At 33.5% G+C, this 22644-nt stretch overlaps 1 protein-coding gene and 2 pseudogenes across 1 annotated transcript; all 3 read left to right on the forward strand.

Moving 5' to 3' along the window:
• Positions 1-9380, forward strand: part of LOC107858095 — a 13674-nt pseudogene extending 4294 nt beyond the window's left edge.
• Positions 9381-11675: 2295 nt separating this feature from the next.
• LOC107858094 (LRR receptor-like serine/threonine-protein kinase SIK1) lies at positions 11676-13036 on the forward strand. Its single transcript, XM_047407793.1, has 3 exons — positions 11676-11730; positions 11890-12105; positions 12234-13036. Exons 1-3 carry the CDS (start codon positions 11676-11678, stop codon positions 13034-13036), a joined length of 1074 nt encoding a protein of 357 aa, XP_047263749.1.
• A 513-nt stretch (positions 13037-13549) lies between these two features.
• LOC124885314 lies at positions 13550-14552 on the forward strand (annotated as a pseudogene).
• The last annotated feature ends 8092 nt before the right edge of the window (positions 14553-22644 follow it).

The raw sequence follows: 22644 nt of genomic DNA on the forward strand, positions 1-22644 counted from the left end.
ATGACTCGACTAAAAGGTACATCTTATAGGAATCAAGGGAGATGACTCGACTAAAAGGTACATCTTATAGGAATCAAAGGAGATGACTCGACTAAAAGGTACGTCTCCTAGGAGTCAAGAGAGATGACTCGACTAAAAGGTACGTCTTATAGGAATCAAGGGGGATAACTCGACTAAAAGTTACGTCTTATAGGAATCATGAGGGATGACTCGACTAAAAGGTACGTCTTATAGGAGTGAAGGTTCAATTTAAGAAATGTATCACCTAGGAAATGAAGACTGAAATCCCTGGACAAGAAAGTGTGTCTTCGAGGGATATAAGATGATAAATTTTTACCATGATTTTATTATCAAACCTATGCAGCAATATTGCTTCCTTCATTTGTAAAAGTGAGGCATTGCAACCCTTGATGTTTAGGCTTTGAAATCCTCAATTTGAAGGTAACATGTGTTCCTGTTTCATACAAAGAAAACATTTGAGTTTAAAACATGGTGGCTGGTTTGTGGCTTTGGCTTTCGAGGCAATCGCTTTTTCCCCAATCACATTTAACCTTGCTTCCAACCATTAGCATATGTCATTGATTTGTTGCATCATTGACTCAAACTCAGGTCATTAAGAGTGACTGAAACGAACACAGTATCTCTGCTTTGCCATGCTTCTCAGATAGGCCTTTGAAACTTTGCATTTCCATAAGTTCCCCGACTTCTCTGTTGGCAAAACTTTCTACATACCTTTTTTGGCTCACAATCATGTCTTTTTCATGCTAGCTTTTATCTTGCTCTGTGCAATTGATGAAGCTGGTAGCTAGTTTTGAAATCTTTTCTCTTTTGTTTTGACATGGACTTGACTCAAAGACAAGAGAAAAATGACAATGATTTTTATTTGGATAGCTGACTCAAGAAAAATAAAAATATACTATAGAAAAGAAAGAAATGACAATGAATGTCCCTATTGAAAAAGATGAAAAAAAAGTTTATCTGAAAATGACAGTCAACTCTAATGATTATGACATGCATATCTGATTAAACAGCCTGATCTTTCCATCCAAAACTCTCACAAATTGTTGTTGAGTTAATAACCCTGAAAGTGAGTTTCTTTCTTGGGCCAATTATATTCGGAGACCTCATTTGGCTAGTGGCGCCTTGAAGGGTTTTCACCAACAAGCCTCTCTCATTTCCTTTTATCACCTCACCATTGCCTTATAGTATTCGAGAGGGGTTTTCACCAATAAGATTCCCTTATTTTCATTTCTCTCAACTTACAGTCGTCTCACAGTGCCCGTAAGGGTTTTCACTAATAAAACTCTCTCATTTTTATCTCTCTTAGCTTACTATCATCTTACGATGCTCGTAAGGTTTTTCACCAATAAGACTCTCTCATTTTCATTTCTCTCCCGATTCCTTATGTTGGGAAAGACAAGTAGTTCCCAAAATGTGTCATCATATCCATTGCATGCGTAGCCTTAGCATTCTCAAAGATTGATCTGAAGGTCTTTCTTTGGTTGTAACTTGACTTTTGGATAAGGTTAGAAAGAATGGATGGCATGAGGCCAAACGGCACTTGATGTGGAGTAGGATTTATAACTTTTGGAATCGACTCAAAATACAAGAATTAACTCATGCCCCAATTTTTTTTTGACTGGGCAATACTAAATTTTATTTGGTTGGACCGAGCCCTAAGTAGGGCAACCTACGTATCTCACCCCCAAAAGAGGAGAATTAGGTCACGCGTAGTTCTGGCGGCTTGTTCTTTTGCTTGATTCTGTTTTTGTTTTCTTTTATTGACTCTTTTCTCTTTGGGACTTTTTCTGACTCTGTTTTTCTTGACACTCTTCTCTTTTCCTTCTTTTTGGACACATTTTTTTTCTGACATATTTCTTTTGAGCTTTGCTGACTGTATCTTGATTCCAAAAAAGGTGTATGAAAGAAAATAATACTAAGGCTCAAATGTGGTACCCAAAGGATGACACAATGTACGGATAGCAGAATGAAATGCCTTCATCATATCAATCCTTGAAAATGCAAGTACACATCATGCAATGTGAAAATGAAAGATGGAGATCATTCGTGGCATTTCTACAACACTAACTTTAACTGAATTTGTGCATCACTAGTCTTACACTTCATCATATCACTCCACCATCTGACCTAATTTAGACAGGTCTTTCAATTAATGACCAAGTTATTCTTATGATTCTCAACATAATTGCCTTAATTTTCAAAGAAGGCTTGGACTTGTCACCAAATGTCTCAGCACTCTACCTATTTTCTCAGATGCTCTCTTTTTGTAACTTTAACTCTCTGATTCAATGCTCATGCTTAAACTGAATTTTAAGATCTAGCTGAAAATTCCGCTAGATGTCATATCACTAAAATCAACATAAAATGTACTATGTAAAGAAAACAAACAAACAGCACATATTTAAAACACAGGAAAAAATGGGACACTTCATTCTATTAAAATGAAAGATAGAAGGCTTTGAACATAATGACAAAGGGATAAAACAAGATATATCCTAAACTATGACCCTAAAATAATTCGGATAACAGAAAAGAAATCAAAACAAACTACCAGACCTCTTCCTAGTAGAGAGAAAGGTGACTTCTCAATTTCTCAGCCTGATAACTTAGCCACTGGTTTGCATATCAGCATCACTAGAGCTCTCCACACTGTCAATGTTCTGCACCATAATTGATCCATCTTGAATCATCTTTTCAATTTCTCTTTTCAAATCTCAACAATCTTTAATACTATGACCCTGAGCATCAGAATGATACGCGCATCATATATTAGAATTAAAATTTCTTAAACGCCGATTAAGAGTGCACCCAAGGAGAAGAGTGATCATGACCTATTGTACCAATCTCTGAACTAAACTGGCATACGACTCTCCAATTGATATGAAGTTATCTCTCGATTTCTGCCTCGTTTCATCATTTGGGTTGAATAAAAAATCAGGCTTAGAAGGGTTTTGGTATACTTGTGGAGTTAGAGGACTGCTCTGAGGAGTTGGTGTGTTCCACTGTGGGTAATATGGGGGTTGTACATATGGTTGTGTGTTATATACTGGATATGGAGGTGGAGGAGCAAAGTATAATAGATCTTGGGAGTGATTATGTAGAGTTTGGGTATGAACTTAGGTTTGAGCCTGAGATTGACGACGACGGGGTCTTCTTGACCGTTCCCGCTATCCAACTACAATAGCGGATACATCTTCCTCATTCTTTGTCTCCCCAAGACTTCCTGAACCCTTTTGAATTGCTTGAGTAGTTGCTTTCAATGTTGCAAAACTCAAATTGCGACCCGTCTTAATTCCCTCTTCTATCATCTCCTCCATTTTAAGGACCTCAATAAATGACTTGCCCAATGTAGGTAACAAGTGTTGATAATATGTTTCATCATGCGCTTGAATAAACACCTCTACTATTTTGCTTTCTTTCATTGGCGGTTTCACTCTAGCAGCTTGTTCGCGCCATATGATCGCATACTCCCTGAAGATCTCAATATTTTTCTTCTTCATACTAGTTAGGGATTTTTCGTCAGGGATCAACTCCACATTATATTAAAATTATTGCAAAAATTCATTAGCTAGGTCATCTCAACTACTCCACTTGTCGTTGTCTCGGTCAACAAACTATTCCGCCGCTAGGCCTGACAGACTCTCCCTGAAATAAGCCATGAGTAGTTCTTCCTTCCATCCAGCACCTCTTAATTGGTTACAATAGCGCCTCAAATATGCCGATGGGTACCCATGTCCGTCATATTTCTCAAACTTTGGCATTTTAAAGCCAAGAGAAAGGTTGACACCTGGAAACATGCAAAAGTCCTTATATTAGACACTTTTGTAACCCCCAAGTCCTTGCAAGTTCTTCATAGTCAGTTCCAAACTTATCAATTTTCTGGTCATTTCCTCTTGTTCTTCTATCATAATAGGCTTCTCAGTGTTAGGAGGAAATTCAGGCGGGTGAGTGTCACCACAAAGACCAGTCAACTTGAATGTAGGCTCGAAAGTGTAACGCTGATCACCAGTAGGCTCTCTTGTAGAGTGTGAAGGCACAACTTGTGGATGAACATCAAAAGTAGGAGCTTCAGGCGGGAGTGGCGCCGCAAAAACATGAATAGCAGGTGGAGCCAAGTATGTGGTAGTCTTGGATTGGGGAGTGAGGAAATGAACATTGGAAGTGGTTGGATACTATTGCCCCGCAGTCGATCCTGATGCATGTTGTGACATATCAATAAAAATGGGAAATTGTACATGTGACATGGGAGGCAAGGTAGAAAGATATTCTGGATTATCAGTGGGAACTGGGGGAGGCGGCAACCCATTAGCCCAAGCTCGATGCATTTCTATCATTTGTTGCCTTAATTTCCAAATCTCTTCATTAGCTCCTAAATTCTCATTTTCCGAACTCCCTATCTGATTAGTGACAACAAACTAGGTATCCTTGTTGGCCATAACCTTCTCTATGACTTGGTGCAATATGGAGGATCAGCCAAAATGCCACAAACTAACCACCTCAAACTAACAGAACAAGAGATAGTAAATGCGTTAGAGTTCAACACTTTCTCAAAATCTCTTTTTTTTTCTTTCTTTTTTTTTGAAAAGGTCACCAAACCCAAGAAGGGCGCCTACGTATATCACCCCCGAGAGAGGAGAATCAGGTGTGCGTAGTTCGTAAAATCTTGCCAAAATGGCCAATTAAACTCTTTTATTTTCTTAAAACTTTACGAAGAAAAGAAATAACAAATTGTCAAAAGAATTAACAAAAATCTTTTTGAATTTTCAGCTTTAAAATTCCTATACAAAATGAAACCTAAAATTATCAAAAAAAAAATCTTTTTGGATTTTTAATTTTGCATTCATACGTAAATAAAACTTGAAACTATTAAAGGAAGATCTTTTTGTGGTTTTCTATTAGAGATGTATATGACACCTACTCTAAATGAAGAGTGAATAAAATAGTTTTTTGGATTTTTGAAATAAGATTCCCGAACCCACAATAGGCTGCCTACATATCTCACTCCCGAGAGAGGAGAATCAGGGGTACGTAGTTCGTCCAGATTGGATAATTAATGATTAAATCACAGATTGCACCCTGACTTGAGACACGACCAAAGACACATGATGAACAACTTAACAAAATCTTTTTTTGAGTTTTCAATTCGACACTTCACATAAAAAATGACACCAACAGCTATGAAAGAAAATCTTTTTGGTGTTTTCGTTATATGAAATGTAGAAAACTTCTACCATATTTTTTGAATTTTATAAAAAGCTCCTATTAAAAGAAATCTTTTTTGAAATTTTCAAATTATGAAAGCTTATTAAAGAAACAAAGAAAAATCTTTTTGACATTTCTGTCTTTAACAAGATAAGTGCAAAAGGTAAAAAAAAAAAAATCTTTTTGAATTTTTGGATTGTGAAAAACAAAAGCAATAAAGAATTCTAAAAACTATGAAACTCATTTTTTTACTGTTCGACTCACTTTTTTCTTTCTTTTTTTTTTCAAACACACCTTGCTTCTAACACATGTTTTCTCCTAATCAGTCCATCAAATGATCAAGTTACCCTCAAAGATGCAACATTTAGCACATATGGATGCTTTAGAGGTGAGTCTCCTACAAAGGGCCATGTAGGTCCCACTAGGTCTCAATATAATGCAGATAAGCATGACCTAAAGGCTGACCTATGTTAGGGTTTACTAACAAGGCTGTTCGGGGGAGCATATGGTCGATAGTGGCTGCTTTGCTTTTCACCCACTCCATATGCCTGACGGCTCCCCTTCCTAAAATAAGGGTGACTCAACTAGAGTTTGTGTGCACGACGTGCACTCCAGGACTTGTTGCAGAAAGAATTAACTCTGGTTATCCACATGATGTCAGATTTAAAACGGTAACACACAAGAAAAAAACTGTAAACACGTAGCACGTAAGCATTTAACAATGATAAATAAACACAAACAATGTTTATACACTAATAATATCAAACTAAGCCAATTCAACTCCAAAAATAATCTCGAATTCTGAAAAATTCCCAGCGGAGTCGACAGAGTTGTCACACGCTGTCACACCCTATTTTTAATCGAAAAGAATTCGTTTAAAGTTCGAAAGGGTTTTTTATTATTAAGTGACAAAAGATGAAAATTTATTTCGAAAAAGGATTATTTATATTTAAACTCAGAGTCTCCACTTGACATAATTCGGTGTGCCAAGTCACCTTGGAAAAATCCTTTTCGAAATGATTTGACTCTTTAAAAAACTGGTTTGCGAACAATGATTCCGGCTAAAAAATTCTGTTGACCGAGGGGAAGGTGTTAGGCACCCCTCGATCCCGTGGTTCGACCACGGTCGCTTGGTGAGCATATCGGCTAATTTGATATTACAAATGCATAAACCACATAAAACACATAAACAGACATCCAAACACACGAAACAAAATAAATCCAAAATATAGTGTTCAGTCCAATTATACAGTCCAAAATAAATAAAAATGCGAAAATAAATTTTATCTAACCTACACTAATCCTAACTACGCTCTCGTGCTTTACCCGATGCCTCGGGCCTTCATCACGAATGTCTTCCGCCAACATAATACATCGAGAAATTCTTCGATGAATAAATACAATGCGTCTCAGGGCATTCCCCAACTAAATGAATACATTTTTCAAATGCGAGAAAGACAAACCATTCCTCAAACATTCCAAACACTCAACAATCCATAAGTTCTAAATTTGCCTACCCAAGCCTACTATTTGCCTGCGCTTTCGCCGGTCTTATCATGATACTACTGAATTCATCTACATCATCAATACATCAAAATTAATCAATATTCACTTTTATTAATGTCTCAATTCCTGCCCCAAATTCAACTCAAGGTTCTAATGTAACAATTCACAATTACTTTTTAACAATCTTTAACCAATATCAATGACATCAAATGACAAATCAAAATCACCAAAACAGTCATATCATATCATGCTTCACACATATCAAACACGTATAATGAAATAGAAATGAGAAGAGATAGAATTGGACCTCCGATCATGCTTTCAAAATCAATGTATTATTCCGATTAAAACTGAGAGAATTTCCGTCCGGAACCTCGAATCGAACCTGAATCCGAATTAACGCAAACTCGCCAACTCGATTGAACCCAAAATCGAACAATCCAAAACAACAATCTTAAATCAAAACCCCTAAAAAACCAAATCGAATATGGACCAAGAACCAATGTTTGCGACTTTTTTCATAATACTATTCACATCAACGGGGTTATGGGTTTAGTCAGCAAAAGGCGTGGTCATTGGGCTGGACTGTTGCGACTTCAACGGAGCTCGACAAGCCTCAACAGTGATGGGGTGATCGGGCTTTATGATTTTGATGGAGGTGGAGCTGATATTTGTATCACCGGAGTTCCAGCGAGCTCCAACAGTGATCGACAGTCGGAGTATGGTTCAGATCTCAAACAAAAATGGCGATTCCTGGCGAGATTTCACCGGAACCAACACCCCTACCGTCGTTTCTCTCTTCTCTCTCACTTACACTAAGATTTTTATTGTTTTCCTCCCAACTTTATCACACTCTCTCGCTCAATCCTCTTTCTCCTTTTCTCTCTCTCTCGTTCAGCTACTCTTTCCCATCTCTCTTGTGTTACTGTGTGCATGAGTGTGTATTCTTAATTGTATTCAAATGGGGAATTTCAGTGAGTGTATTCGGTGAGGATCAGTGATTCCTCCTGGTGGAGAAGATGATTTCTGTATGTATATGTTTTTGGGTCTTCTCTGGTATTGATGGATGGTCCCCTCGAATTATTACTGTGAGTGTCCCTATACGTATGAGAGAGAGTGTGTATATGAGTGGAATGGAAATTCCGTGTCTATGGGTATTGCTCTGAATGGAGAGGATCTTGTGTGCCTATATATTTTGTGTCCACCCATTCCCTATGGGCCCTTTTTTATTTCTTTTGTTCTGTTTTGGTTAAAAGGAACAAACAACGGAAAAAACGTGAGGGGGGCTGCCTAGGGGGTGAGGTTGGGTAGGGGTAGTGAGGTGGTTTATTTTGATTGGATAGGTTGTTAGGATGATGTGTAAAGGGGTTAGGATAGGATAAAATTTCTTACGGAGTTTGTTTTAAGTTATTATTTTTTGTATTTTTGCGGCGTATAATTACATGGGTGAGGATATACGGTAGGATAAAGTAAAAATGGGTAAAAACTATATCGGAGAGGGATGAAATTAGGTGTCTACAGCAGGAATTCGCAATGACAGTGGAAGTCATCTTGTAAGTGTAGTTTCTCCTATAATACATTTCATGCATACAATGCAAAAATGTCTAGTAAATGAGGAAAAAATATAAGGAATTTACTTGTATACAGATGCTTTCCTCTTTTTATTTTTTTAAACTATTATTATTATTTTTTGTTTTCAGAGTGATCGGATTTACTTGGGCAGGCAATTGGAGAATCATCAAGTAACAATTTCTGGTATTGCTAATTTACTGGGGAATACAACTTCAGCTAAAAAACACTTGAATAAGTTCCTCTTCATTGTGGCAATAGGGAGTAATGACTACATCAACAACTACTTGTTGCCTGAAATATATCCCACAAGTCATTTATATACACCAATCCAATATGCAACTGCCTTGATAGATCAATATTCACAACATCTGCGGGTACGTTAGGATAGACAATACCAACCTCGATTCAACTCTCGACTCCTGACTCGGACTTGGGCAGGATTGGGTTCCAGGTGGGAGTGGGGAGTTGGTGTCAGGATAGACAATTGGGTCTCGGATTGAGGTCGACTCACAATACAATTGTGTGTAGGCTCAACAAATAATGCAATTCAACAATTCAACAGCAAGCTAATGTCTCTGGTAGATGATCTTAATACAAATTTTCCAGACGCAAAATTCACATATGTATTCAATTAACAACATTATTTTTCCTTTCTATATCTTTTTTGTGCTAATTTTTTCTGATTTTTAACATAATTGGATTGAGTATATTTTACTCGTCTTATTTCAGCTCCCCTTACTGTGTTTAATCGTCCATGCTGTAAAGTTGTGGAAACCATGCCTGGACAATGTATTCCCGGAGAAACTCCATGCTCTCTTAGGGGGATTTATCTTTTCTACGATGATTTTCATCCCACGGAGATTGCCAATAGAATGGCGACTAACAGAGCTTATAATGCTCTTCTATTGTCTGATGCATATCCTATGGATATACGTCACTTGGTCATGAAGAACAATATTGTGTATGATGAGTAACGTTCATGTGTTTAATTCACCATTTGATTTGTTTCCGTTTGTGTTCTCAGCGATTATAAAACACATCAGTGTTGTGTTGGTAATTTGAGTTGTTACAATGTTTCTTTCTTGAAAGATATAGCTATTTAATTTTTCATTTCCCAACTCTAATGCAGCAGCAAGAGCACTTGAAAAAATGTATAAATATAAAAAAGAGTTTTCACATGATCTATTAACACTAGTAACAGTTAGGTTATTGGATGATGAAGATGCTCTTTCATGTGCTGCCAGGTAAAATTAAAGTTTTCAACTCCTTTTAATTTAGTTTCTAGCATGAATACTTGCACAATCAACGGAAGTTAACAATTGAGTATTATGTTCTTAATTAGTTTCAACAATATATAGAACTGCTAGCATTATCTTCTTAACTATAAATTTAATCGATTATATATGTAGATAGATTATATTGCTGCAAAGATCCCCAGCAAACGCGCGCATTAATGGAGAAACCATCCTCTTCCTCCTTTCTGTTATTACTGTCGGCATTTTTATTAATATCTCTTCATGTTATAGCCATGAATATCAGCACAGATGAAACCTCTCTTCTAGCTTTGAAAGCCCATATAACTTCAGATCCTCATAATATTCTTTCAACAAACTGGTCTTCTTCAACTTCGGTTTGTAACTGGATTGGAATCACTTGTGGCTCTCGTCATCAAAGAGTTATTGGACTTAATATTACAGACATGAATATTGCTGGTACTATCCCACCACAAAACTTGGCAACCTCTCTTTTCTTGTTTCGCTTGATCTAAGCTACAACAATTTCCACGGTGAACTTCCACCAGAATTTTCTCATTTACGAAAATTGAGAGACATTGATCTTAGTTACAACAACTTCACAGGAGAAATTCCAATAGGAATAGCCACTCTTCCGAGTTTGAAAGCGTTGAGTTTGGGATCCAATGAATTACTTAATGGCTCTAATGCGCTCTCCATATTCAACGTCTCAACACTAGAATATTTGGATCTCAGCAATGTTGGTTTAACTGGTGATCTCCCTTCTGATTTAGGTCGCCACACTCCTGAATTGCAAGCCCTTGGACTTGAATCCAACATGTTAAGTGGACGGATACCAAGAACCATATCTGAATGCTCGAAACTTCAAATCCTATGGTTGAATCAAAATAACTTTGTTGGAGCAATTCCAAGAGAACTAGGTTACTTACATCTGCGCAAGAATTACATCTTTCAGAAAACAACTTACAAGGTACGTGTTTACCATTTTTCTGGGGAGTTTAACTTCACGTATAGTAATATTATGGATTTGAACAACTTAATCAGCAATAACATAACAGAGGATCAATAGATTCCTGTACCTAGTGTTGGACAATAAAATTTCAAGACCGAAAAATAAATAATTTGAGACAAGAAAATATTGCAACAATCTATTTTATTGATTTCAATAAATGAGTGTTACAATCTCTATGAATCCTCTGATTCGCCTTTTCGAATATAAATTCAAGGGCTTAAAGCTTAGTCTTGAATTTGAATTTGATGGACTTGAGAGACTTGATCTTAACTTGTGCTTGAATTCAAGAGCTTTTGAGCTTGTTCTTGAATATTGCTTGAATTTGAATTTGATGGACTTGAGGGACTTGATCTTGTTCTTGAGCTTTTGAGCTTGTTCTTGAATATTGCGCTTGTTCTTGAATATTGCTTGAATTTGAATTTGATAGACTTGAGGGACTTGATCTTGTTCTTGAGCTTTTGAGCTTGTTCTTGAATATTGCGGTCTTGCGCTTGTTCTTGAATATTGCGGTCTTGCGCTTGTTCTTGAATATTGCGGTCTTGATATTGAACTTTGATGAACTTGATTTGAATGTTTGAGCTTTTTAGAGAAATTGCGACATTTGATCCACGAGTTTCTCTGGCTACTTGTTAGAGTTTTGGAGTCTCTCTTCTGAATTATGAGACCCCTATTTATAGTTGTAGGAAAGGAATAGTCATGAATATGGACTTTCTTTGACCAATCAGATTTAAGTGATGTGGCACCTTTTATGGACTTTTATTTCATGTGTCTGCTGCATCAGTTTGACATGTGTCACGGTCCTATTCGTTGCTTCACTTGACTTGGCATGTCACGTTATTTGACACGTGACGCTTATTTGGACCTCTAGAATATAACAATATTCTTGGGCTTAGCAAAGTGGGCTCATTATTTATAACTCAAATTAATGGGCTAGCCCAATAAAAATTAGACTTTAATTAAACCCATATATGTTTGGATTTAAATAATTAATCTAATTATATTAATCCACAATATTTATTTAGGACTAATATATTTTGAATTTAATATAATCCAAATTTTATACGGATTTAAATTTAATAAAATTGCATGGCCCACACCTAGTACCTACCATGGGAGGAGGAGACTCCATATTTAAAATGGTTGTTACGATTTCAAAACTTCTAGGTAACTCGTAGAAATACATACCTTATACAGAGTAATATAATGCCGATGCATATGTTATAGGTGGTTGGTTTGATTTTCTTTTAGTATTATATCGTAGAAGTTAAACTCTTGTAACTATATGATTTCTTTTTGTGACATTTCTGTTTAACAATACGACAGGCACAATTCCTGATGAGATCGGTTATCTTTATAACTTGAAGAGGTTATTCATAGGAAAAAATGAGTTAACAGGCTCAATCCCTCTTACCATATTCAACATTTCATCACTTGAATGGTTAGTTATGAATGATAACAAGCTTGAAGGATCTCTACCAAGAGAGATTGGAAATTTGACTGTGCTTCAACTACTTCATCTTTCAGATAATGATCTGACGGGTATGGAAGAATATCTAATCCATGTCATTTTGGAGACATTCTTTCTGAAAAAACCTATAAAAGAAAGTACGACAAACAAATTGAATTGGAGGGAGTATGACTTATCCTAATCCTACTAAATTTTGCAGGTGTAATTCCATATGAAGTTGGTAACCTTAAGTTCACAGACATTGCATTCTCCCGGAACAACTTTAGTGGATCAATCCCTATTGGCCATGGTTTACCTAATCTTATAGAAATACTTCTAAGTGGAAACTACATTAATGGCATCTTACTAGCTTCCATCTCAAATTTGTCTAAGCTTGAATCTCTCGAACTCGATGGAAATGAACTAGCCGGTTCAATTCCTGAATCTCTAGGAGATTTAAGACAACTTGAAAGTCACAACTTGCACAGTAACTCCTTCACAAGTGATTTGAGCTTGATTACTCCTTTGGCCAATAGTAAAAACTTGAGAAGATTGATATTGTCTTTCAATCCCCCAAACACAATGCTTCCCAAATCCATTGGCAATCTTTCTTCTCTTGAACTGTTTCGGGCAGCAGGCTGTAAACTCAAAGGTCATCTTCCAAATGAAGTCTGGAATTTGAGAAATTTGTCTATTTTGGATCTGGATGGTAATGACTCTACTGGAATTGTCCCGGCCATAATAAGCTCTTTAGAAAATCTTCAAAGGCTTTCACTTGGTAAAAACAGAATAAGTGGTCCTTTCCCAATTGTTTTATGTGAGCTACCCAAATTGGGCATGCTATCACTTTCACAAAATCAAATGTGGGGAAATATTCCTAGTAGCACTGCTACCATACCTTCAAGTCTGTGGAACCTCAAAGACATTTTAAAGATGAACTTAATTGTCTTCCAATTTCTTCAATGGTTCTCTACCGTTAGAAATTGGAAACCTCAAGGATGCAATACTTCTGGATTTTTCTAGAAACCAAATCTCAGGCAACATTCCAAGTACATTGGGAGGACTACAAAAATTGATTCAACTATCTTTGGCTCATAACAGAATTTGAAGGATCCATTCCTGAGACATTCGGGAAACTCATATAATTAGAAGCGCTGGATATTTTGTATGACAACACGTCTGGTTTGATTCCAAAGTCATTAGAGGCACTAAAGCAGCTACACTCCTTTAATATCGATCTCATTCAATTGGTTACACGGAGAAATTCCGAGTGGAGGACCTTTCGCTAATCTCTCTTACCAATCTTTCATGGCCAATGAAGGATTGTGTGGTAACCTTCAAAAGCATGTCCCGCCTTGTCCTTCTAATTCAAAGAATCAGTCTAAGTCGAAGAAAAGAAGACTGATATGGATTATAGTTGCCTCTTAGGCTTGCTTCAGTAATAGTTTTCATGATAATGAGACGTAGGCGTAAAACAATCAATGCTGAAGATGAGTGGTCACCTGAGGTAGCACCAAAAAGAATTTCTTACTATGAACTTCAAACTTCAAACTTCAAAGAGCAACTCAGGGCTTTGATGCAAATAACTTGCTAGGAAGTGGAAGTTTTGCTTCTGTTTATAAAGAGACATTAGCAGATGGGATGATTGTAGCTGTCAAAGTTTTCAATGTGCAGATGGAAGGTACACTTCAAACCTTCGATAGAGAATGTGAAAATCTTGCAGAATCTTCGTCACAGAAACCTCACCAAGATCATCAGCAGGTGTTGTAACTTGGATTTTAAGGCATTGATACTTGAGTACATGCCAAACAAGAGCTTAGACAAGTTGCTATATTCTCAAGATTATTGTTTGACTATAATGCAACGATTAAATATCATGATCGATGTTGCATCTGCTCTAGAATATCTCCATTATGGTTACTCAGTACCGGTTATTCACTGTGATATGAAGCCTTGCAATGTGTTGCTTGACAACGACATGATGGAACACCTACTGACTTTGGCATTGCCAAACTTTTAACTAAAGAAGAATCTACTGCCCACACTACAACCTTTGCCACAATTGGTTACATTGCTCCAGGTAAATCCCTTATGTAACTTGTAAGGTAATCTGACATTTTTTAATTTTTCTTTTTCCAGAATATGGCTTGGAAGGCCTTATATCCGAGAGGTCTGATGTCTATAGTTATGGTATCATGCTGCTGGAAACTTTTACGAAGAAGAAACCTAATGATGAAATGTTCACGGGAGATTTGAATTTGAGAAGCTTCGTGCATAATTCGCTTCCTGATGAGCTAGACCAAGTCATAGATGCCGACGAGCAAAATTTAAGTCAAAAGTTGCAATGTGTGTCATCCATCATGGAGTTAGCCATGAATTGCACGTCTAACATTCCAGTTGAAAGGACGAACATGACTGATGTTGAAGCAGCACTGGGAAGGATCTCTTTTTCTTAATGACCTATATCTGTTTTATTATTCAAACTTTTAATCTAATTTTGTGCATATAACCATCAATAAAGCATTTTTCCTTTTCGTCATACGTTCTTAACCAATCTTATACTATTTCATGGCATTTCATACTTTATATTTCTTGTGTTGCAATGGAGAGAGCTATTCCATTACCTATTTGGCTATTTTCCTAAGAACCCTCCCAAGTTGATGATACAAATGAACATCATCCATAATCCATAACTTAACCTCCAAAGATAGCATTAAATACTTATGATAAATTTTGCGCAGAGTGACAATTAATTTGTCTTTAAAATTGAGCCATCTATATACAGAGTCTTTTAAATTGGTATGGGAAAATTTGTCTTGACCCCTACCATATTTATATATGTATAGATGCGCAAAAGGAGATTACATAAAATGGAGGGGGGATTTTCAATCTTCAAAAAATGAAAGGCTATGGATACAACACCTTTCATTTCATATTAACCAAGTACCTCACCTAACAAAATGTTACACTTTATAATGCTACAAAGGTGCTATCAACAATAACAATAATAATAATAACAACGTATTCAACATAATTTTATAAGTAAAGTCTAGAGAGAATGGTATATACTTCACCTTATTTCTACCGTGTAAAAGTTGAGAGGGAGTTGTTGTTAGGTTTTGTCTGAGTTTCCTATCTTATTTAGATTCTACCATAATTGCGTTTCAATTCAAAGAAAAATTCTTGATACAAAAGGTTTTCTAGTTTGGAAAAAAAAAAACTCTTCTATATCAACAGATAAAAATAAAGAAGCAAAATGGAGGAAGAAATGAAGGGGCTATTCATTCAAGAAGAAAATAGAGGGGTCGGGGGAGGGGGTAGGTATTTGATTATTAATAAAAATTAATTGCTTACGTGACATTAAAAAATAATATGAAATTCTGCGTGTATTCGTTTGTATTCTACACGCATTCTTCGGATGAGAAAAGGATTTAAAATGTTGTGTTTTGATGAGTTGAGGGGTTTGGTTGGTAAGAGGTTTAGTAGAAAGGTTCATGTTACAAACTTGGATAAGTATAAAAGTTCAAAAGACCATTTTATCAATATTAAATTATACATCTTAAAATGTTGATCAAAATTCATGCATATTGATCTCGAAAAACGCAACAATGACAAATAAAAGTAACATAGTAAATTTGTCCTCAAAATGACAAGTCTCAGTATTTCTCGTCCTCATTTGATTCAATCATTCAACTGACCTAACATACACAGTTGCAATAAGTGCCTAAAACGTACGTATAATAAAATTACAAAGCTACAGTGCTAGCACTAATTTATTTCATGTCTATTCTGAAGAATAACTATGATTACTGAAGTTCCAAAATTGAATTACAAGTCTTCTAATTTGCATTCTTAATCAGATTGCACTTTTAATTCTCGAACTACTCTCTGTCCAATAATATTTGTCAATTATTAACTTGACACGCATCTTAATAAATAATAAATATTTTTTTACTAAATTAATCTTTGAATATAATAAATTAATATATTAGAAAAGACATTAATTATAGACACAAACGGATAAATTATCTATTGATTTTTTAAATTAAACAAATATTACTGATCACCTATTTTTAATAATATGGACAAATAATGAGAACGGAGGGAGTAATACCATAGGACATTTTTGTTTTTTTTGGGTAGATTAGTACATTTTTGTTGAAAACCTACTGCCCAAATTATTTTTAGTTAATAAAAATAAGAGTGAGGCATGACAATAACTAATTAGCCTAATTAGTACTATAATTATAGACAATTGTACTCGCTGCATACAGTAAACAGCAACACAATCAACAACTAACACAGTACCCCAGAGTGAGGTATATACATAGACTTTACCAATTTTTTATATGCTTGTGAAGTAAGAGGTTATTTTTAATAAAATCCTTACCTCAAAACCACGTAACCGAATGAAGTAGAAAATTAATCTAAATAAAACCACCGTAGCTTGAAATTATTTCTAGTTTTCTAGGCCATGCTTTAACAACATTGGGACGTCCACCTAAGAAATTTAATGGACTTTTTTCTAAAGATAATTACCTGATGAATTTTGCCTTACTTTTGAACAAATCATTTCTTTTTGAGTAGTAGGGGTGAATCTTATCAAGCTATTTTAGATTAAAAAGAACATCTCTGAAAAATGCAATAATATACACGTCAAGTATTTTCTAGAGAAGTTTACATTTAATAATTGCTGAAATGTATATTCAAATATTTGACAACTTGTCAATATTGAAAATTGGATTGGATTGGATTTGGACGGGTTAAATATGGATCGAGTAAAATGGTTTGGATTGCAATTCGCCTATATAAATATGGGTAAATATGAATTTGGTCAAATATGGATTGGATAAAAATGGTTTCAACCCACTTTTAACTCCTAAATAAAAAACTTAAAACTTCTGTATCATATCAACTTGACTTTTTTTCCATTTTTTTTTTAGTTTTTTTAGTCTATCTTCTATATGTAGTCTCTAGTTTTTTTTTCTTTTTTTGTCATTTCTTTTTTTTTTGTCTCTTCTATCTCTACCCTCTACCATTTGTTTCTCTTTCTTTTTTCTTTTTTTTTCTTTTCCCTTTTAGTCTCCTTTTTTCCTATTTTTTATTTTTTTATTTTTACTTCTTTCTCATTTTTTCTTTTTGGTTGTATTTTATGTTTTATATTTTTTTTATTTTCGAAGAAGCTGGTTAAGTCGAATACAAATTATGAATGATGACTAAAATATTGAAACCACTCAGTATGTTTTCACCATCATTTTTTTTCTTTTTCCTTTTCTCCTTTTTCATTATTTTTTCTTTTTGATTTTTTTTGTTAGTTTTTCTTCTATTCTTTCTTTACGCTTTTTTCTCTCTTCTATCTCTAACTTCTACCTCTCTTGCTATTTTTTTTTTCTATTTTTGGTTTCCTTCCTTTTTTTATGATAACGAAATATTATAAGCGCATATTGATTTATATTCGCCCAACATTTATAATTCGAGGGCTATGTGGATCTTCAACCATATATATTTTAGTCTTAAGAAAATACAATTAATTTATATATTTTTTTTTTGGTTTTTCATTCGGTGTCCGGTGCCTACATTAGAGCCCCGACTAATCCGGATCGGGCGTTGCAAGGCCCATTAAGGTGGCAGCGCTCCCAACAGAGTTTTCTCCGTAACCAAGGTCATACCCTCGACCTCTGGTTATGGTTAGAGCAGCCTCATCCACTGCACCACAACCCATGTTGATTTTAATTCATATACTTATTTGTATATAAATACAAATGATAAATTGCACATATTGACAACTAAATTATTCAAATACAAATAATAAATTTATTTGAAATATATAGTATGATACAAATAAATTTGAAGTAAAAAAATATAAAATGCAATAACAAAAAAAAAGATGAGGAAAAGAATACAAAAAAATAAGAAAAATGATGAACCAAGAATGAAAAAGGGGGAAACGAAAATTAAAAAAAAAAGGATGCAAAGAAATAAAATTGAAAAAGAAAAAAAATGATGAAAAAGAAGATAGAAAAAAGTGTAAGAAACGAGTAAAAAATAAGTGGAAAAAATGAAAAAGAAAAAAAGTAAATTAAAGGAAAAAAGAAACAAAAAATAGTAAATTAAAGGAAAAAAGAGAAATAAAAGATAGAAAAAAATAATAATAATAAAGGAGTGAGACTATGGATTATATTTAATTGATAAGAGATGTTATAAATTATATAGGCTAAATGGGATAATTAGAGGCTTATATTTATTAATCTATGTAGGTATCAAGCGAATACGAATGATGAAATATGAATGAGAAAAGGGAAAGCGAAAAAAAAAAAGAATACAAAGAAAAAAGAAATAAAAATAAAAAAATAAAAAATAGATGAAAAAATGAGAAAAAAATTATAAGGAATGAGTAAAAAAATAAAAAAAATAAAAAAAAAGTAAATTAAAGGAAAAAAGAAAGAAAAAAAGTAGAAGAAAAGAACTAGAAAGAAAAAAAAACTGAAACTTTAAGCATAGGTGGGTGATTTTTGTGTTTAAATGGGTACCCATATTTTATCCATTTTGTCCATATTTGTATGAGTTTTTAAAATGAGTTGAAGTCGACATTTACTCATTTGAAATGTGAGTTATCCAATTCACTAAATGTGAATTAAATAGACTCTTTTTATAAATATGGGCTGAAATTGCCACCCTATATGAGTGTTAGTTCCCCATATTTCTCTGCCTCTGGTCATATTCTCTGGTTTATTCCCAGCAGAATTTTATCTTGGAAATTGTTGTAATGGTTATCTTTTTAAGGGCACGTAGTTTGTAGATTTTTATTTCTTAAAAAAAAAAAAGAAAATAGCGTTTAAAAAAATTGAAGAGATTTTGATAGTTTTCAAATCGCATGCCCTCAAAGCTTTAGGCCTGAGAACTACCACTAAGAAGTGTTGGCAATATATGAGAATTGCGAAGTATGTTTATGTTGTGATCATTGAATCTTACATAAATTAGAAAAACTTGAACCGTTGGTAATTTAACCCTCAAAGTAGCATTAAATACTACTCTCTCCATTTCTTTTTAGTTGGTCCTCTTTCTAAAAATATTTATTTCAATTTAGTTGTATCTTTTAATAAAATCAAGATAATTTTATTATATTTTTTCAATATTACTCTTATCATTAAATAGCTAAACAAAATGTGTATACTCAAGTTTATATTTTCAAAGCATAATTAATAAAATTAATTTGGTAAAATAAAGTCTTAGTAATTATTTTCTTAAGGAGTATGTCAAGTCTATAGGGGGCACTAATATGAAACGGATGGAGTAATAAATATTACTCAAAGTGCCAATTTATTTTTAAAAGGCGGAACACATCAACATATTCTTAAAATTGACACGATTTTTTACTTAGACAAAAATAATTCTTTTTATTTCCTTCTTCTTTATTCTTTTTCTCTTTCTTCTCCATTTAATATTCTGTCATTAATATTTTCTACCATTGTTATCTTATTCATAAAAAAAGAAATAAGACCACAATCATTCTTTAAGAATATTTAACATTTTCTTTTTGTATAAATTTAAAATCAAAAACGAATTTTGAGTTCTCAATAAAAATCAGCCCAAAAAAAATCATGTTAAACTTCATTCTTCGTTTAGATTTTGTCCCAATATTATTATATCAATGCAATTGTAGATTTCTCCTATTAATCAAAATTGAAGAAACAAAAAAAAAAAAAAAGAGGAAAGAAGTTCATCAAGGGAAAATCAAATCTGAATTTTAAGAAATTTTCGACACACTCCATTTTAGCAATCATACAATTTATTAATCTTATAATCTATTTTATTTGCAAAATAAACATTCACTGTTTTAACCTTTTTTTTAATCAACATTTATTAGCATTTGTGATGTATAATATAGTTTGTAGCTTTATTATTGAATTGTGCCTTTGAAGCTTATTTGAATTCCAAAAAGAAAATAAGTACAAAGATTAAGTAGATGATGATTATAGGTGAGGGAGTTGTAATGGGTACGACGGTGAAATTTATGGGGAAGAAGGGATTGGGTAGGTGGAAGTGGATTTAGAAAATAGCTTTATTTATTTATTTATTTATTTATTTATTTATTTATTTATATGAAAAATAGCTCTTTTTTTCTTACTTTTATTTTATAATTTATTATTCTAAACTCAAACGTCACATGTCATTTTTTAATTAGCCAACATGTCACAGCACCAATGAGTGTAATACACATGTTTTATATTTTTTGTTGATTGTGTAAAAAATACTAAAATAATACAGAAAGACTAATTAAGATGTTTAATAAACAATATCTAATTAAAGTGTCTAAATGAAAGTTGATATTAAATTTAAAAAATTAACAATGTAATTAGTGGTGGAGCCACATTCAATTCAGAGGGTTCATCCGAACTTTCTTCATCGAAAAATTATATTATTTTTATATGATCAAAAATATTTTTATGTATATATATACATAATAGATGTTAAACCCCCTTCGATTAATTCGTATATTTACTTCTGAACATTCTTAATGAAAATTTAGATTCCGTCATTGAATGTAATTAACCTTTTTAAAACAAAGCAATTACTTTTAAGGCACGGGGCCCTGTTATTTTGGTATGGGAAACTTTTGTCTCGACCCCTATCATATTGTTATTATTTTATTATATAAGAGGGAGTTCATCGATATGTTTGTTTCAGCTGCTTGTTTCGTAATTTTTTTATATCATTCTTAATTAATTATTATAAATTATTTATTTATATATTAATAAAATAATAATATTTAATAAAAAAGATAAAATAGACATTTATGACATGTCTATTTAAGCTGCTTGAGTCGTAATTTTTTATTAAATAAATATGTATGCTTTAGTTGCTTGCTCCGTAAATTTATTATATCACTCCTAATTAATTATTATAAATTATTTACATATTAAAAAATTAATAATATTTAATAAAAAATAAAATAAGACATTTATGACATTCTGCTTCAACTGCTTCAATCGTAATTTTACCAAAATCATTCTAATTAATTATTATAAGTCATCTAAATATTTTAAAAAATAATATTTAATTAAAAAAAAGTAAAATAGATATAAAATGATAAGTTAACTCTTGATGTTTTAAATTAACTTACCTGAAGTTTGACCGAATTATCAATTGAGCATACTGAACTTTGCGGGGGTCCTATTACCCCTCATACTTTTTTTTCGTATTTTAATGGCATATATATGCCACTTGGCCCATTGCGTGCTAGTCACATGCATTGAGCGCGTGAAACTGTTAAAAACTCCTTTTTTTTCTTGCCAAACAACCCCTAAATTTTCTAATTTTTTAAAGTTTATATTTTTTATTTATTTTTTATTCTTCTCTTCTATTTTCTTTCTTTATTCTCTCCAACAATGGAGTTTTTAACAATGTTTGCTTCATTGTTGAATTGAAATTGACACAATTTCATCACACACATACACACCCAAATGGTCATATTCAACACACCCAATTCAATTACATCAATTTGATTCAATTTCGACACACACAGCCCAAATGGATCAACTTCAATTCCATCAAAATGACAACATTTAACCCACCATTGCCATCACCAACCAACCACCATTGATCAACCACCCACTATGGGGAAAAATCAAAAAAGAAAATTCACTAAGGGAGGAAAAAAATTGTTCGTCAAAACTAGAAGCAAATTTGAATAATTCTTGAAGAATGTTTTCAATTTGAAACTTTGAATAATTTCAAATTTAAATTCAATTTCATACTTGAATTCAAATTCAATATCAAGTTTCATTGCGTTCAATGTACCACAGGTTATGTTGAATGGTCGGAAATTGAAATTTGAATTTGAGTTTCTAGTTTTTTGGACTTGAAATTTGTAATTGACTCAGTGAAATCATTTGGAATTTGATTTGTAGAAGGAATTTGAGTTATGGAATCTTTAATATGGTTATAATGTTGAAAAAATGTTGAAAAGTGATAAAATGGAGAAGACAAAGCGTGTGTACTATACTTTCGACGTCAAAACTGGGTATAACTTTGCGGGGGGGGGGGGGGGGGGGGGGGGGTTTTTAAGTGGAACTAATTGGGCGCGGGGCGGGGGGGGGGGGGGGGGGGGGGGGGCAATTAGTTCCACTTAAAAAAGTATAGGTGTGTAATAGGACCCCCGCAAAGTTCAATATGCTCAACTGGTAATCCGGTCAAACTTTAGGTATTTTTGTGAGTATTCTCCCTATTTTTTATAGTAATTTTCCTATATCACTTCTTATTAGTTGTTGTGAGCCATTTAAGTCATGTCTGCTTCGCTGCTTCAATCGTGATTTTACTCTATCACCTCTAATTAATTATTATGGTCATATAAGCATCATGCCACTTGAATTGAAATAGGAGAAAAAGTTTTATAAATCACAATAATTAAAAATTTAAATTATTTTAAAAATATAATTGACTATCAATGTCACAAAAATTTGGACAAAGAGAGTAACATATATTATTTGACAATTACAAATTCTATTTGAGTCGCATAAATTGAAATAAAAAATAACATATACCGAGCCTGTATTATCTGAAAAATAGTAATATAAGCTAATTGAATTTTATTTTTCACACTCTTTATTAATTTATACATTTGTAGAGTT

The sequence above is a fragment of the Capsicum annuum genome, chromosome 2, assembly GCF_002878395.1.
Source record: "Capsicum annuum cultivar UCD-10X-F1 chromosome 2, UCD10Xv1.1, whole genome shotgun sequence".
NCBI lineage: Eukaryota > Viridiplantae > Streptophyta > Magnoliopsida > Solanales > Solanaceae > Capsicum > Capsicum annuum.